Source organism: Phacochoerus africanus, chromosome 3 (assembly GCF_016906955.1).
Source record: "Phacochoerus africanus isolate WHEZ1 chromosome 3, ROS_Pafr_v1, whole genome shotgun sequence".
Lineage (NCBI taxonomy): Eukaryota > Metazoa > Chordata > Mammalia > Artiodactyla > Suidae > Phacochoerus > Phacochoerus africanus.
The window spans coordinates 117,332,418-117,351,187 of record NC_062546.1 but is presented as its reverse complement, the minus strand read 5'-3'; the positions used below and the strand labels follow the sequence as shown (position 1 = coordinate 117,351,187).

At 43.6% G+C, this 18,770-nt stretch overlaps 1 protein-coding gene across 1 annotated transcript; it reads left to right on the top strand.

Moving 5' to 3' along the window:
• Positions 1-4,858: 4,858 nt before the first annotated feature.
• LOC125122189 (M-phase phosphoprotein 6-like) lies at positions 4,859-5,338 on the top strand. Its single transcript, XM_047770422.1, has one exon. The coding sequence runs from the start codon at positions 4,859-4,861 to the stop codon at positions 5,336-5,338; it is 480 nt and encodes a 159-aa protein (XP_047626378.1).
• Positions 5,339-18,770: the final 13,432 nt, after the last annotated feature.

The window sequence follows — 18,770 nt, the reverse complement described above, 5'->3', positions numbered from 1 at the left end:
AATGGAATTGATTGACAAACTAGAGAGAGCTGCTACTCATTTACCCACGGAAAGATATTACATGGCTTTAAGCAGTGTTCAGGAGCATGAGAAGGTAATAAACTATGTGTACAATCTCCCCCTCAAGGGAAGGAGAATGCTGCCAAACCCACACTCAAATTGTTTCTTTCTTCCTCTTTTTAGGCCCTCTGTGCATGCCAAGCTTAATAAAGGTAATAAAAAGGTGAGATTATAAAGAAGAAGCCCATCAAGGACAGAAGGCTCTTTATTTGCTCTCCTCTCATGATATTTTTCTCAGTCCACCAGCATTTCAACACAGAAGGGTGACTGAATGGATGGCAGGTGTAGACGAGAAGAGCAAATGAGGGTCAGATGGATTATTCAGTGAATTTGTGATGTCCCCAAGGTTGTGGTGGTTTTTTAACGGAAATCCACCAGTCTACCTCTCAAGAGCCTGATGGCTAGTTCTCAGAAAGTGAGAACTAGCTGCTTCTAAAATTTTTTAAAATTTAATTTTATGACTGCACCTGTGGCATATAGTAGTTCCCTGGCCAGGGATTGAATCCGAGCTGCAGCTGTGGCAACACAGTATCCCTTAACCCACTGCACCCGGCCAGGGATGGAACCCGCACCTCTGCACTGACGTAAGCTGCTGCAGTCAGAGTCTTAACCCAGGGTGCCACAGGGCGCCAAGGTTAAAGGAGCTTGATAGGCAAGGAGCCAGGACAAAGAGTTATTTCCTCTCTGTTCCCTCCCCTGTACCTCCTGCCTGGCCCCACCCCTCTCTCCCTATTGGCTGAGCCCAACCAGCCTCCTTTGGAACTGGAGCTCCAAGGATGAGAGCCAGTGGAGCTAGGCAGAACGTGGTGTCTGCAGGGGAAGCCCAAAACTGGCTGGCACAGAGTGGGAACATCAAATTGAGAAGGGTGGGAAAGGCTTGCTGGTGCTATCTTGTCAGTTCCTGAGATCTGCATTTAGAGATTTGTACTTGGATCTGAAGGCAGTGGGAGAGTGGAGAGTTTGGGAGCAGGAGAGAGTGATGTAAAGGAGGGGGTAAAGCCCACAGCAGTGTCTGAGGTAGACCATAAGGCAGAAAGAATAAATCAGTGCTGGAAGGGGACCTTCTGGGCTAGACCTCACCCTTCCCTGCTCCATCCCTTTTCTGGTGTAGTATACTTTCCCTGAGGCCACCAGTGTCCCTGCTTGGACCCTCCCTCCCACCCGACAGGCAGCAGCTCCTGCCTTCACTTTGCAGCAGGAGATTCCTCTGGGAAACCTTTTCTAGACTGCGCCTCTCTCTCCTTCCCTGCGTGTGGTTTTAAGATCTGCCCTGAGAACTGTAGCTTGGTTGGCTATGAACTTAATAGAAAGAAAGCTGGATCTGTAGTGGCTTCCTAAACCACAGTCTCGAAGCTGTCACAGAGCCAGGCTGAGGAATACTCTGGGAAGGAAAGGGGATGTGCTTCATTGCAGCCTGATGCAGCCCCTGACCCTTTCCAACAGACTACATGGTGATTGCGTGGAATGAGCACTTCCGTGAACAATGGGAATAGTTCTTTGGGGCCCATAATTAGTTTGCTGTAAAAATGTCTGCAATGATTGTGTGTCTGCTTTGCTACAAAGAATGTGACCCCGTCTTTCTCTATCACTTTTTGGTAGCAAAGGACTGCAGGGGTAAGTGGCAACTGGAAACCAGCAACAGAGACCTCAGGGAACAGATGAATTTGCTCTGTTCCTGAAGAGTGGGCTCTGGAGGAAGATGCCCACCCAGAGATGGCTCATGACTCTATCAAGCTGGAATTTTCCATTCCTCCCCCTTCCAGGTGCTACCAAGCCTTAAAACCCGGAACCAGGAATGGTACTGCTTCCTCAGCAAAATCATCAGATGGCATGATGTTACATTTCTTTCTAGAAAGTCATTCATGCTCCTCTGATCGAAACTATAGGCCACTCAGAAGCCTGGCTGATTGCAAAGAGGCTCGATTTCAAGGTGGGAGGAGTAAACGGGCCTCGTTTTCTGATGAACCCAGATGAAGCTGCAATTTGCTGTTTTCAATCAACAACCTCGGGTGATATCAGCAAAGGTCACCCACTAGCCATGTTTCATAAGAGAAATCTGATATGCCTTCATATTCCAGTCCTCAAGGGCAGCTTTCTGCCTTTTTCCATGGTGCTCCTCGCTTATAGGATGATCTCAGATGAATCTGGATTGGGTTTCAATTTTGCTTTTGGTTGCACATAAAATAATTGCTTTCGAAACAATACCCTCGTGATTAAAAAACCACTGCAGCTAAAAATATTTAAATCAGGAAGCATCCCAAATAGAGGACTTGGCAAAACACATCAGATAGGACAAAAATTTTGCTGGCAGAATGTAAAATAAATATCAAAAGACTAAACTACACATAAGGCACCATGAAGCACTGGAGTTTTGCTGGTTAACATTTGCCCCGAGATGTTTATACATGTCCATGTAATTGCAGCTAATCATATAAATTCTTTGTTTCAGTTTGAAATCTGTTCAGGTTGACATCTCTACTTCTGTGCTGATTATTTTTCTCCCATCTTGTGATCTCCTTCTGCCTCTTTTTTTTTTTTTTTTTTTTTTTAGAATAAATTAGTGGCAGAGCATGGGCTTGTGAAGCAGGGATTTGAGTCTATTTAATTCTTTTTTTTTTTTTCCTTTTCCTCATTTGCCCCTATTTCCAAAAACGTTTGGTCTTAAGCTCCAGGTCCACCTCAACCCTCTCAATAAATAATCCTTCATATTTTAATTTTTACCTACTATACTGATCTCCTCTTACCTCCCTCTGTCTCTTTTTTTTTTTTTCTTTTTAGGGCCACACCCTTGGCATATGGAAGTTCCCAGGCTAGGGGTTGAATCAGAGCTACAGCTGCTGGTCTACACCACAGCCATGGCAGCATGGGATCCGAGCTTAGTCTGTGACCTTCACCACAGCTAGTGGCAATGCCAGATCCTTAACACACTGAGCGGGGCCAGGGATCAAACCTGCATCCTCTTGGATACTAGTTGGATTTGTTTCCACTGAACCACAATGGGAACTCCCACATCCCTCTCTTTTTTTTCCCTTTTCTCTTTCTTTCTTATTTCTTCAACTGGATTTTCTGTTTTATAGGGTGGTTATAAGCTTAGGCTCTCAGGTATCAGGAATTGTTCTCCTTGGTGGAATAAGGAATCAGCTTGGAGGTCCCATCGTGGCTTAGTGGTTAAGGAACCCGACTAGCATCCATGAGGACTCAAGTTCAATCCCTGGCCTCGCTCAGTGGGTTAAGGATCTGGTGTAGGTCACAGATGCAGCTTGGATCCAGCATTGCTCTGGCTGTGGCAAAGGCCGGTGGCTACAGCTCTGATTGGACACCTAGCCTGGGAACTTCCATATGTTGCATGTGTGGCCCTAAAAAGCCAAAAAAAAAAAAAAAGAAAAGAAAAGGAAGCACAGCTATGTGTCATGACATCCACTCCCCCTCTTGGAAGAGAAAGGCTTACACAGAAATCACGACTGTTCTTCCTCCTTTTGTCACTGCTTTCTCTGACCAATTGACCAAATTCAAGTTGGGAATCAGAGTGGACCATTGTCATGGTTATCATCCTCTTCCTATCCCACAGTAGGGAAGCTGTACCCAGGGACTGGAAGGTTTTTGGATAGTCAGGGGTGATCCACTGAGGGATGGCAATGTCTATACTTCTATGGTTGGAATGTTTGTGTGTGTCTCCCCCGGCCCCCAGTGTGCCCATTCTTATGTTGGGGTTAGTAGATGCAAACTATTACATTTATTTATTTATTTATTTATTTATTTATTTATTTATTTATTGTCTTTTTAGGGCCACACCTGTGGCATATGGAAGTTCCCAGGCTAGGGTTTGAATCAGAGCTGTAGCTGCTGGCCTACACCACAGTCACAGCAATGCGGGATCTGAGCCACATCTGTGACCTACACCACAGTTCATGACAACACTGGATCCTCAACCCTCTGAGTGAGGCCAGGGATCAAACCCTCATGGATACTAGTCAGGTTTGTTACCACCGAGCCACAACAGGAACTCCAAACTATTACATTTAGAATGGATGAGCAGTAAGGTCCTGCTGTATAGCACAGGGAACTATATCAAATCTCTTGTGATAGAACATGATAGAAGATAATACAAGAAAAAGAATATATATATATATTCACGTATATATATGTGAGCCACTTTGCTTACAGCAGAAATTGACAGAATGTCATAAATAAACTATAATAAAAAATCTAAAATACTTATCGAAATAGACTAAAATTGTAGTCGGAGGCCAGTCACAGGGTACAAAATTTCAGTTGCGCAGATGATTAAGTTTTGGAGATCTGCTGTACAGTAATTCGACTTAGTTAATCTCTGCTGTATACTTTCTTCTGCTTAGAAGGTAGACGTTAAGTGGTCACACCACACACACATGTTAATTCTGAGGTGATGCAGATGTTAATTAGCTTGATTGTGTTGTTTCACAATGGAAATGTGTATCAAAATATCAAGTTGTACATCTCAGTTATATACAATTTTTGTCAATTATATCTCAATAAGGCTGAAAATTTGCTTCATTTAATTATAAAAAAATTTAACAAATAAATTTTATCTCTATTAAATAAAAAAAAAACCATCAGTAACCTCTAAGGTATTAGGAGGCAGGGCCTTTGGGAGGTGATTAGATCATGTGGGCGGAGCCCTCTTGATTGCATGATTGGATTGGGATAAGCGCCCTTACAAGAAGAGGCCCCATGAGTCCTTACTTATGTACACACACTCAGCTTGCAGCTCACCAAGGGCTGGAGCCACAGAGCGCACCAGCACTGGACAGGACTCAGCATGGCAGCCAACGGCAAGACCAAGTTGTCCAAAAAGCTGCTTCGCATGAAGTTCATGCACAGGCGACTGGATTCAGAAACCAAGAAACAACTAGAAACAGAAGAAAAGAAAATCATTAACAAAGAGCACTGGTACTTGGATTTGCCAGAGCTAAAAGAGAAAGAGAGTTTCATAATAGAAGAGCAGAGTTTCTTGATATGTGAAGATCTTCTCTACGGAAGAATGTCATTCCAAGGATTTAATCCTGAAGTTGAGAATTTAATGCTTCAGATGAATGCTAAAAATAAAGCAAAAGAAGTTGAAAATGAAAAGATGGAGCTCGATGTGTCAGATAAAGAAATGACCAGAAGCTATGAGACCTTGGTGGGGACAATTGGGAGAAACTTTGCCAGAAAAAGAGATCGTGCCAACTATGAAGAAGATGAAAATGGAGACGTAAGACCAATGAAAGCAAAGACGGTCTTAAAGCCCCAAGATTAAATGGATGCCTTAAGTTATGGCTCAGGATGACTTGTGAGAGCACGTTTTGGAACTCATTCTGTTGGTTTCTTTATAATTATTAATGCTGTTTATTTGTAAATAAATGTATAATTTTGACAACATTCTGCTTTTGGAACAGATGTGTGATGAATGTTATTCATCTTTTGCTTAATGGTACTCATCAAGAATGGATTTTTAACCCTTGATCTTTAAAGGTACATAAATACATAGTTGCTTCCTAAAGACTTTTTTATCTCTGATTTTTTTTTTAAAAATATAATGCTCCCTTCACTGACCTTGAATTGACTCATATAAACTAATAACAGTGTTTAAATTGCAATTATGTTTATAGTCTCTTTTAACTTGTTAATCATGTCGAGCCATTTTGTACATATATTTTGGAATCAAATGTCATGAGAATTCATTATATATAAATTCATCAAGAAAAAACATCCCTGGGAATTCCCATCGTGGCTCAGTGGGAACAAATCCAACTAGTATCCATGAGGATATGTTCAACCCCTGGCCCTGCTCAGTGGGTTAAGGATGGTGCAGTTTGCAGAAGTGGCTTAGATTCTGCATTGCTGTGGCTGTGGTGTAGGCCAGCAGCTGAAGCTCCAGTTTGACCCCCAGCCTGGGAACTTCCATATGCGTCTGGTGCAGCCCTAAAAAGCAAAACAAAACAATAACAACAGCAAAAAAATCCCTCTCCAGCCCAAAGTACTTCAAGTACTTTTGTGCAAACAAGTCATTGTCAGTGTATGGAATTATGGTCCTTTTTCTTTTCTTTTGTCTTTTTGCCATTTCTTGGGCCGCTCCCATGGCATATGGAGGTTTCCAGGCTAGGGGTCTAATCGGAGCTGTAGCCACCGGCCTACGCCAGAGCCACAGCAACGTGGGATCCGAGCCGCGTCTGCGACCTACACCACAGCTCAGGGCAACACCGGATCCTTAACCCACTGAACAAGGGCAGGGATCGAACCCGCAACCTCATGGTTCCTAGTCAGATTCGTTAACCACTGCGCCACGACGGGAACTCCTATGGTCCTTTTTTTAAAAAGCCCTTAAATAATGTTTAAAGATAGTGTTCTTGGAGTTCCCATTGTGGCTCAGCAGGTTAAGGACATGACATTGTCTCCATGAGGATGTGAGTTTGATCCCTGGCCTCGCTCAGTGCCTCAGTGGACTAAGGATCTGGTGTTGCCACAAATTGCAGCACAGGTCACAAGGTCACAGATATGGCTCTGATCAGGTGTTGTTGTGGCTGTGGCTTACATGGCAGCTATAGCTCTAATTGGACCCCTGACCCAGGGACTTCCATGTGCCACATGTGTGGCTGTATAAAGAGAAAAAAAAATTCTTCTGAAATAAATATCTGGTTTCATTAAAAAAAAAAAAAAGGCCCTGAGAACTAGCTTGTCCCTGTTTGTAGGAGGTCACACGGAGAAGATGGTAGTCAATGAGGAGGAATGTCCTCACCAGACACCAAATCTGCCAGCACCTTGACCTTGGACTCCCCAGACCCCAGACTGTTGGAAATTTCTGTTGTTTATCAGCCACATAGGTAAGGGTATTTTTGTTATAGCAGCCTGAAATGACTAAGACAGATGCAGAGTAGTGTTTTGGGGATAATGAAAGGCAGGACAATGCTAGGGTAGAATAGAGGGTTTGTCTCACTCGTTCCTTCCTTCAGCATCTGTGTCTCAAGATGGAAAGTCAGGGGCAACTTCAGGTGCCAGGCAGAGCTGTCCTTCCTGTCAGACCTCATGACCTCTCACCCACTAGCTCCTTGGAGCATCAATGTTAGTCTTAACCAGATGTGATCCCAAGGTTGAGAACTAGGGATTTTCTCATCACCGTATCCTAGAAAGGCCACTGGGATGTTGAATAGCGTCATTTTAGAGTATTTGCCCTTTAGCAACATCTTAATTTATTTGACATTTCCCCCTCCTTAACATCCCTACTGTTAAAACAATAGGGTATCAATTTCCATGCCGAATTTACTAGCTCCCTGCTTCCTGTGATTTCAAACTGCACTTTTCCTGATGGCTCAGCCCACAATGATTTTTCCATTTCCAACTCCCAGGTGTGATACCCAGTCTCTATGAGGGTGGACATTGCTTCTTGTCTTCTTTGAATCCCCAGCATTTAGCAAGAGGCATGCCGCGTAGCAGGAGCTCAAGAAGTGCTTTCCACCATTTACCATATACTGATGGAGTTTTAAATTTTTTCCGTTTAAATATGCTTTGCTTTCCACCAGACTGTAGGTGTTGGAGGGTCTGGCACACAACTCAGAGCGTATTCTTTGCATGAAGCAGGTGCTTGTTAGATTTTTGATGATACTAATTAAACTCCACAAACATTTTATTGAATCCCTTCGCTGTGCTAGAAAGTGTGATGGGTATATAGGATGAAAACATGGGGGGGGGGGTAAAAAAGAATCCTGCCCCTAGGAAGTCATAATACACATGGTAATAAACCACATATCCCTGGGGTCAGGCAGAGATGCACCTTTTCCCATGGCTGTTGATTTAATCATCATTGTGTAGACCTGATTTCAGAAGTACCTGGGCCTTGTCATCTGATCACCTGACATGATTAATGCAAGGCAGGGATTGAATTAATTATCTTTGAAGTGCCCTGAATTTTTTAGCTTTTTTTTTTTTTTTTAAATCAACGAACTGCAAGTCTTGTTTCTCACTTCATAACTTCCTCAACGTAAATTCGAGCCAACCATCAACATAGGTTCCGTGCTGGGTTCTGGGCGGAGATAGAGGATGTGTTTGTTGGACACAATACAAGGTCTCAAGGACTTACAACTGAGACTCACACCAACACTGCTTAGCCCTCCTGTGAGGCTGATCTGCTAAGTGTAAGAACAGAGATAAAAACCGAGTGTTACTGGAATGATTAATTTTGACTGCAGTGATTCTGGCAGGTTTCACAAACAAATTGACATTTGAGTTGGACCTTGATACTGGATTTTGACAAGCAGGGAGAGACTGGAGGAAAGACCAGCTCAGACAGGTGACACAGGATCAACAAAGGTGTAGAGGTGTGAAAGTTTCTGCCCTCAGTATCCAGAGGAGGCCTAAGAGTTGGGTGTGGGTGGAATAGAGATTTTCAAGGGCTGTGAAGGACCCAAGGCAGGTGTTGCTTTGGCATTTTCAAGGTCAAATGAAGCCTTTGGCCAAGTTTTGTTTGGCTCAGCACCAGGGTTTAAAATTTTTGAGTTACTGCCAGCATCTATAAATCAGGAGATTTCACATCCACGTCCTGATTTCGGGCTTCTCTTACAAACAGGCTAGCAATACTGTGCTGGCATTTCCTCAAGGCAACAAGTGGCTGGAATTGAGAACGGCTGTTCTTTGTAGACAGGCATGTGGAGTTGCTCAACTTGTCACCATCCCTGACTAACTGGCCGTCATCAAATGGCACAGGCAGGTATTGGAGTTTGTACCCTCTGATCCCCAAGTTTTACTGACTGTGCACGGTGGTCTCTTTCAGGGGGATTTAGACAGTGGGTGACTCATGCGCACATCTGGATGTCTTTTAGGAATTGTCAGCTTCTTCAAGGAGAGACGTGTCAAGAGGTGACCCCAGAGGTTCCTTTGAGGAAACTTGTTTGTCTAATGAGAGCCTAGGTTGGCACACCTGATGGATTTTGAGAGGCAGGGGATAATGACCCTCACAGTTTAAGAGATCTCTCTCCATGGCAACCTCTGATGCTTTTGTCAATCTGAGAGCTTGTTAGCCTCCTGTCTCTGGTTTATCTTTCCCTGATAAGTGAGTTTTCTTTTCCTCTGGAAGGCAGGCTGGCAGTGTGCCCACAAGAACTGGAATTCATTTTTGGAACAAAGGAGGGCATCCGTGTGTGTTTTAGTCTTTCATTTCCTTTGTTCAGAGGTTATGCCCATCAAATGTTCATACTTCTTGGGCTTTTGTAAGCTAAGTTTTCATTTCCCTTTTGCTCACAGAAATGTGCACTTTGGGGGTACCGGTGCCCATGTATTTTTTTGGACTTTTGATGAAGGCATGTGAAGGCATGTGAATGCCCCCAAATGCAAATGTATGGTGGTTGAACAGGCACAAAATGCAGGGGTTTACTACTCTGCACCGGGGTGGGGGGTGGGGGCCCAGGCCTGGGAGCTCTGCTCATACACAAACACACAGAGCTTAAGTCCTAACTGGCACCACCTTCTTTTTAGAAGAATAAAATAGAAGGTTACTGAGTCGACGAGCTAATCTGTCTAATTAGATGCCTCTGAGCGAAATGCATAAAATTTGCATGCATTATCTTAACACGCAAAGAATAGGACACAGGAAAGAGAAACTCCAGGAAATTAGCATTTTGATGGGGGAAGGGGAGTCTTGGGGGAGTGTAATCCATAAGGTCTTTTCCGCTTTAATGTTTTGGGACTACACTCTGGAGAAGCTGCGGCGTGCTGCTATTGTCAGCAAAGACAACCCTTGTATCCTTGGCCTTGCAAGCAGTCAGTTCAAGATTTGTCTGCGGACTGCCTGACGGTGAAGCAGCCATCAAGCTCAGCCGGAGGAAGCTCCATTAAAGCAGTGCCACGGGACGGGGATAATCAGTTTCAGTTCTGGCGGCTCTCTGGCAGGAGGGACAGTTGCCTCTTGGTCTCTAGGTGGCGCTGTTGTATCTATTGTAAGAGGCACTTCACTGTGGCTACATCCTTTCTATTGAAGATGGAGGGGGAAAGAAAGAAAAAAAAAAGAATAAAATAAACTTCCTCTTCCTGTTGGCTCCCCCCGCCCCAGCCCCAACATCACAACCCTCTCCACCTAGGCACTGCTGCTGTTTGCAGCCCAAAGAATGCATGTATGTTGTTTAATCTCTAATGATTTATTCAAAATCAGTGGTTCTTTTACTTCCTTTGTTATGTGTGCACAAATCAAGCTCAGGGATAATTCGAGAGCCTAACTGCCCAAGATAGTACTTGCTACTCTCCATTTTACCTTCTCAGCCCCCAACCCCCTCCTCCCAATTCTTCTCTTCCTTATTGCTACTAATATTCACACTGTGATGGGAGTGCTTTTGGAAGGAGGGCTTCTGTAGAGTTCATTCCTTGTACCCTGAAGGCACCCATTAGTATGGAAGTCAGGGCTGAAAGGAGGGGGTTGGCAGTGATGGGACAGGGGAGAGGGCAGCTTGAATGAAATGCACAATGCCATTCTCTTTGGCAGTCTCAAAAACCTGTATCAGAGGTCCCATCATGGCTCAGTGGTTAACGAATCCGACTAGGAACCATGAGATTGCGGGTTTGATCCCTGACCTTGCTCAGTGGGTTAATGATCTGGTGTTGCTGTGGCTGTGGTGTAGGCCAGCGGCTACAGCTCCGATTAGACCCCTAGCCTGGGAACCTCCACATGCCTCGGGTGTGGCCCTAGAAAAGACAAAAAAAAAAAAAGAAAAAAGAAAAAAAATATTTTGTACATTTAAAAAACAAACAAACAAACAAACAAAACCTGTCTCCTCCTGGACTGACAGGTTTGGGCCAAGTATAGGAGTGACATTCTGTCCTCTAATGAGAGGTGGTGAAGCAGAGATGGCTGCCTCAGTTTCCCCAGTGCTGAGATGGAACAGTCTACTGATTCCTCAGGCAAAGTCTTGAAGGCAAGCAGAAAGTTATTTGCAAAAAAATGCAATAGGGCTTTTTGGAGATGGGGACGAATTCTCATGACTTCATAGCTCATACACTCCACCCTTGGTTTCTGTGGATTTTGCATACATGGATATGGAGGCTCTGTCATATCCACTGTTTTATTATATAAGGGACTTGAGCATCCAAGGATTTTGGTATCCCTGGGAGCTCCTGGAATCAATCTCCTGCGGATAAGGGGGTGGGGTGGGGGGGTGACTGCAATGAACCTCTTGTTTCCCCAGGAAAGAGACTGGGGAAATGGATAGCATTTAGGTAGCACTAGAAAATTTGCAAAGATTTTTCCCTCTCTGATGTTCATCATCTCCTTCCCTCCTCCCAGCACTGTTACCCCAACTTCATCTGAGCGAATACTGGGTCCATTCAGTCCCTTGGTCAAGTTCACAGAGTTAAGAGTTCCTAAAACCAGGCTATCTTCCTCCAAGTTCTACTCTCCTTACATAGTTGTTTTATTTTTTATCCTGAACAGATTCTTCAGTTGGGAAGTAATATTCAAGTCTAGCCATCAACATTTGCCTTACTTGCTACCCAAGAATCAAATCAGGCTATGCTTAGAGCAAAGTAATAAAAGAGGCACCAGTCTTTTTTTTTTTTTAAATGAAAATTCTAACTTTAGTTTGACTTGAGAAGCAATAACCTTAGGGTGTATTCTCTGTTTGCTTTCAGTTTTGTGGGTGTGTGTTTTTTGTTTGTTTTGTTTTATTTTGTTTTTAGTTTATCATTTAATTAGGTTTGAGCCTTAATGGTACCCTCTGTAAAATAGGTTGAATTAACTGTATCTAGGCCTTAGACATCAAGGGAAAATAAATTCATATTTTATGAGTCACTCATTTGAATGAAAGATTCAAGAAAAGCATTAGTTTTTATCATTGTTTTAATAGCAATTTATTAAGCCCAAACCTTAGGGAATCATGGAAGAATACATGATTTCCTCCACCTGATTACATCTTTGAGTTTTGTAAAAGTTTATAATGGATGAAATAGTACTTAACAGCTTCATAAACTAAACTGTTATACACGTTTAAATGGTCTTCACTCTTATTATCTTAACTAATGAATTTTGCCAGGCATCTCTGTTATAGCTGTATGATTTATAAAGATTATATTTACTTTTTCTCCTTATAAGAACCTAATGAGACCAAATTGGTTGCATGTAATCAGCCACTGGCCTTTTTCATCTCTTTGGGTTTTATTTACGAAAGCTTATTAGAGCAAACGTACTGAGTAATATGCAGCGATAGCTAGGTTTTGCCTAATGATCCCCAACAGCCAACACAGAATGCAGATAATGGAATGACAGGCTGATTAAAATGCAAGGAGAAAAGTAAATGCACTCAGGGCCCATTTTGAAAATCCTTACCTAGCAAAACACCCATTAACATGTTTGCAACCTCAGAACATCTACTTGTACAGAGACCTGAAATGTGACTCTAACACATGTCTCAGAAAATGAGGGTTAAGCTCTTGTTTTCCAGGAATGCGGGATGGGGTTAAAATACAATGCACAAGTGGTTGTGCGGAATGTTGACTGTGGTGCCATCAAAGAGTGGATGATGCCCCTGATTCAGGAAGAGAAACCATAAGATGTAGACAATCCTCACTCGAAGACATAAGCAAGGCACATGGTGACAGGGCTGGACCACAGGCCCTCTACCATCATTGCTGTATCACGACTCTACACAATCTTTAGTGGTCTTTCATCCAGAGCAGCTTCTTTTTTTTTCCTTATTATGCTACTTTCATTTTACTAAAACAAAGACTGGTCACACTCTCAGCTGAACACAGAACTGGTTTTTTTTTTTTTTTTTTAACATGACTCGAATGCCCTTAGGGAAGAGGGACAGCTTTATTGTTTTCCCAGATGTCAACCTTAACTGTTTCCACCCCTCTGTAATGTTCTAGTCTGTCAGGACTTGGCCATTCCTAAAACTTCCCCAAACCAAGTTAGAAGCCATTTATCCAGTTATTTCTTCCTGTACCACCTGCTGGTGTAATGCATTTGGTAAGTTTATTTACCCTTTGGGTGAACAACTTCCTCTATAAAGTTTTAAAGGGTGTCCCCACATACTAGGATTGTGAGATTTGGCAAATAAATCTGTTTTCACCTTATTCATGTTATTGAAGATTTTATAGTTTAAGACAATATTCCCTTTCTAGTCTTCACCTTTCCAGGCAACTGATACCCAAAAACTTTGGGCCTCCAATTGGTTTGTGAAACATTCTCCTCAGACTTTTTCATGGAAACAGCAATAGTTGGGTTATTTATTTACTTATTCAGGCTTTTGCTTTGCAAATTTAGTTCCTTCGCCTAGATTATACTATACTGGAATGACCTACAATAAAGGGTGAGAACAGTTGTGGAATCAGAGAAGTTTAGAGGTGACCCTTATTGTAGGATGAAGCAAATCAGTCTTACAGAAATAAGGTGACTTGCCCAGAGTTATGTTATTAGTTAAAGAGAGGAGTTACCTTGTGGTGTAGTGGGTTAAGGATTTGGCATTGTCACTGAAGAGACTTGGGTCACTGCTGTGGCAAGGGTTCGATCCCTGGCTTGGGAATTTCTATATGCCATGGGCACAGCCAAAAAAAGGAAAAAAAAAAAAGAGAGAGAGAGAGACCTGGATTAGAACTTAGTTCTCCTGGGTCCATAGTCTTTCCAAGGTCTGATCTTGCCTAAGGTTAAATCAACAACTATTTTTTTTTGTCTTTTGTCTTTTTTGCTGTTGTTGTTGTGTTGTTGCTATTTCTTGGGCCGCTCCCGCGGCATATGGAGGTTCCCAGGCTAGGGGTTGAATTGGAGCTGTAGCCACCGGCCTACGCCAGAGCCACAGCAACGCAGGATCCGAGCCGCGTCTGCAACCTACACCACAGCTCACGGCAACGCCGGATCGTTAACCCACTGAGCAAGGGCAGGGACCGAACCCACAACCTCATGGTTCCTAGTCGGATTCGTTAACCACTGCGCCACGATGGGAACTCCCAACAACTGTTTTTGTTGTTGTTGTTGTTATCCACACGTGGGTGAAAGTTCATGGTCAAAAGCATCGGGGTAAAATTGTAAAATACTCCTGTTCTCAGTGCTTCTCCGTTCTCTACATGCCTCCCATTCGGATGGAGATAATCCTGGCTGTGCTTGCCAAACACCCTGCCTCCTGAGGCAACTTTCTGTCTCCAACATCCACTGATGTGACCTGTATGGGGTGTGTTTGTTGCTGTCTCCTCCTGCCTTTTCTTGCTCCTTTCTCAGTTCCATCAACCTGCTATGTGGCCCCTGCATCACTGCTTCCTCATCTGGTAACTTACGGTAGACTTAGGACCCTGAGGATAATACACTAACATGATACACCATTTCCTGCTGAGATACTTGAAGTCCCAAATTCATGATCTCCACCTCCCTTGGCTTTCTCTTATTACAGTGACACAGAGAGTGAATATTGTGGAGTTCTAGAGGTCATGACCTCCCTGTGGGTAGGGTTTTGCACAGAAGCACCTTTCCACTGTCTATTGCTTTAAATATTGGCCTGGCCTACATCTGGTCCTTCATATATGATTCTGAACCTACCTTTTGCTTAGAGGATACGACTCTATCATTTTGACCCTCCTCACTCTTCAGGTCCTTCCTGCATAGAAGAAGGCACAGGGTTTGACTAAACTTTGGATGTGACTAAACATTGAACTCAGCCAGGAGCAGCATGAGGGCACCTGGGAGGTGGGGTTTAAAGGCAAGGACACTCAAGGGAAGGACCTATGGAGAACAGGGAGGAGTAAAGGACGAAGGAAAGTAGGTTTTCTTATTCCCAATTTTGCTTCCCTTCCCTTCCCTTTCCTTTTTTTTTGGCTGCTCCTGTGGCATGCGGATGTTCCAGGGATTGAATCAGCACCACAACAGTGACCCAAGCTGCTACAGTGACAATGATGGATCCTTAAACCATGTGCTATAAGAGAAATCCCCTTTTCATTTTTTATTACATCTCTCCCCTTACAGTTTTGGTTCCCTTTTTCCTCATTTTGTTTTGTTCTGTAGTTTTTCATTTTTTTTTCCTGAGTTTCTTCTGTTCTCCTTCCTCAATGCCCTCGTAGGCACATTTCTTTTGGAACTGATAAGCAATTTTTCTGTTATGTTGTTCCAGAGAAGTTGCCCCTGGTGAACTTTCTTCAATTCTCCACTTACTTCCCCTGGCTTTAGCTGTTTTTCACATTTTGCCTGTACTGTTTGAGATTCTGAATTTGAAGCAAACATTTACTCCTTTGCATTCTGAATCTAGAAAGGTAATATTTCAGCGCTTAGTGTCTAGACTCTTTCTATCTGAAGCATATGAGCCTAAAAGAATCCCCCAAACCTTGAATCTCCACATTTAAAAGCATCTTGTGATAGCAATGGTAGATGTTAATCTACTTTGAAGATTGCAAAGTTCTTCTGGTGGAGCCACCCAACCTGCCTGCTTGTGTCAAGATTCCAGGTACCTGATGGCTGGATGTTAACTGATGGTTCCAGGTACCTCCTCATCATTATAAACTCATGAGTAGAAAGGCCAGTAATTTCTTCTTTCCAAATTCCCCCCACCCCACCCCTTATTGAAGAATGCTCTGCATACTCTGGACACTCAGTTTTCTGGAGGGGCTCAGTCCTTAACTTAAATATCCCCAGTACAGATTTACTGTATTTTAAGAAAATCCAATATATAAACAATAGAATTTAAAGAAACATATATTATTTGTATTACAAGTGGCTTTATCACAGGACTTCCTTTAGTGGATTCAAATTATTTGTATTTCATATGGAAAAAATAGATGTATTTGACTAATGGTCATATTGATTGCACAGAGCAAGAATCCTTGATTTATTGTGACCAAGGGCTAGGTATCTTTTTGATCATATACTTACCCCATATATAGAGGTAGCTTTGTGATTCTTATGAACTCCAAGTTCTCAATATATGGAAATGGAGAATATGAAATGTTGAGTACAGAGGGAAAAGGCAGCGATCTCCTGGGGTTCAGCCCTGAGACTAATATCTCTCCTATTGGAGTTTCTGCTGTGGCACAGCAGAAACGAATCTGACTAGTATCCATGAGGATGTGGTTTCAATCCCCGGCCTCACTAAGTGGGTCAGGGTCCGGTGTTACTATGAACTATGGTGTAGGCTGACAGCTGTAGCTCTGATTTAACCCCCAGCCTGGGAACTTCCATATGCCACGGGTGTGGCTGTAAAAAGCAAAAACAAACAAACAAATAAAATCTATCCTATTATAAATCACTTAAAAGGGAATTGGACACACACATAGACACATATGCACAATCCCCCCTTTCCCAGGTAGGAAGAGGGTACAGCACTGGCCAGCAGACCAGAATGACCCTGGCTTTGCTTGTGGACCTTCCACAACATTGCTCTGATCCGTCCCAAGCTCTCTCTAAGAGGCTCTATCTATCATTGCCTCCCCCTGACTCCTGGGTCACTTTCCTGGTGACCAGATCATCCCCAGGCCTCAGGACAGGGCAAAGAAACTGACACAAATATTCCAAGCGGGTCCAGGGCCCTCCCCCCCGCACGGCTCAGCCATTGTGGGAACACCCCACCTCTGGCTTTCCTCTGATAGAAACAGTCCCGACCTCTCAGCCCTTTTTCTCTCTCTCACACTCTTGAAAGCCAATTTCCTGCTTCAATCTTATTCTTATGAATAGAAACACGGAGCTTGCATGGAGAATGAGAAACTACTGTATCATAGGAAGCAATCACACAGAACACAAAAAGCCATTCAAAGTAATTAAACTACTCCCATCCCCTTTTCTATATTTCTTTTCAGCTCCGCACTGATGGGCTGTTTATCTTTGCCACCACAACAGCGGCTGCCGCAGTAGCAGAGGAAACGGCGAGCCATTTTCTGCATCGGGTGATGCCGAGAGGGCAGAATTAAGACAAACACTTTCATTCTTGGCTGCCAAAGCGTTTTAGCTTCTGAAAAGCAAGGGAAGCAAACGCCATCACCCCGTAAGGAAATAAATAAATGAAGGCCTGGTGGTGAGAGAAGCTTCTGGGTGATTTTCCACTCGTTGGAGGAAAAGGGGTGGGACCGGTGAGGATGCGGTGGGGGGGGGGGGAGGATGGGGAGCTCATTATTTCCAGCCCCTGGAAGCTTTTGTTCTCCTCAGCTGTGGTAAGGAGGCTGCAGCTCCGGTCCTAGCTGTGCAGAAGCTTGCAAGTGATCTAGGAGGAGGCTGATGTGTCTCCAGCAGGCATTGCCCGGAGAGGAACAGGGATCAGCTGGGCAGGAAGGCGGAAGCCTCTGGTTCTGACTGAGCAGGAGGGAGTTAGCAGGGATCCGCATGTTAATAGATGCCCTTCTCCAGTGCGGTTGCGGAGAGGGAGCGGAGAGGTTTATGTTTTTCCGCCTTGTCCTGGTCCCAGCGTGTCTGTGTCAGCTGCTTCAGAGAGTGGGTACCTTGGACAGCGCCAAGGGGTTTACAGTTTGCGGGGAAAAAAGGAACTCAAAGTGGGTCAATAGCATTTATGCTTCCACCAGCCCAGTTTCACTAAGGTGGCTAAAACGTATTTGGTCTCTTGTGAAAATCAATGCTTCTTCAGATTAGGAGGTGTTGGGGTATTGGTGGAAGAGCTTGAGGAGGTTAACGTGAGAAAGGGCTTCTGAGTCCAGATTAGCTAAAATGTATTTGGTCACTTGTGAAAATCAATGCTTCTTCAGATTAGGAGGTGTTGGGGTACTGGTGGAAGAGCTTGAGGAAGTTAACTTGAGTCAATAGCACTTTGTAGCCGGGAACTGAGAGGTGTCACAAAAGACCTACATGAAAAAGCTCATAGCAGTAGGCTATTAGTGGAGCAGGCTGGGCTTCGCCGAACATAACCCCCTTCAGTGGACTGTCACCTCCTCTTACCCCTAAGTACCAGCCCTGTTGCTGCTCTTTTTGGGTTGCAAGAAACTTTGTTTCTAATAGACAACCTGTCCCAGATTGGAAATTGTATAGAAGATGGTCCATAAAAAGCCAAATCAGACTGCAAGGACCATCTCAATTCTACTTGAGCATTGAAGGACTTGCATTCTATTCCTCATTCTCCTCTGCCACTGTAGATTCATTGGAGTAGATTTAATTTCCTTGTTTCTATCAATTTCATTGCAGCCCTGGAAGCCCTGCCTTCGCTTCTTCCCCAGTTGCACTGACCCAGCGTGAAGTTGCCTCTTTGGTTTAATCTGGAGAACTGGCATCTAGCCCATTCCCCACTGACAGACCTGCAGTATTCAGCACTCATTTTGCATCTGTCATTATCTTTTGTATGCAAGGAAATTTAACGTGCACTAAATGCAAATGGGCAATGTATATTCTACGTTTTATGAACTCTCATTTGAGCCTGTTATTGCCAGTGATGGCTCTGCCTTTCCAGGATTCATCAGCAATATTCTCAGTACTTGGTTTCCTTTGCTTGCCCCTTCTCATTTCTAAAAGCTGCTTTTTATCCAAGGTCTGTTTCTGCAGAGGTCATTGTGTCTTCATCCTCTGCATCTCCAGGTGATAGGAATACCACACTTCAGATGACAAAGTCTTTCCTGACAAAGTCTTTTTTTCCATTACCTAGAATTTTGGGTGGGGGGAGGGTGGAGAGAAAGGCTTCCTGTGCACCTGTCACCTATCTTCTCTGTGAATATTTCAGCAGATAGAGAACTATGAAATTATTTCCTGAATTTAGATAAAATCAAATGTTGCTATCTAGACAGGAACATTAAATCTTTTCCTT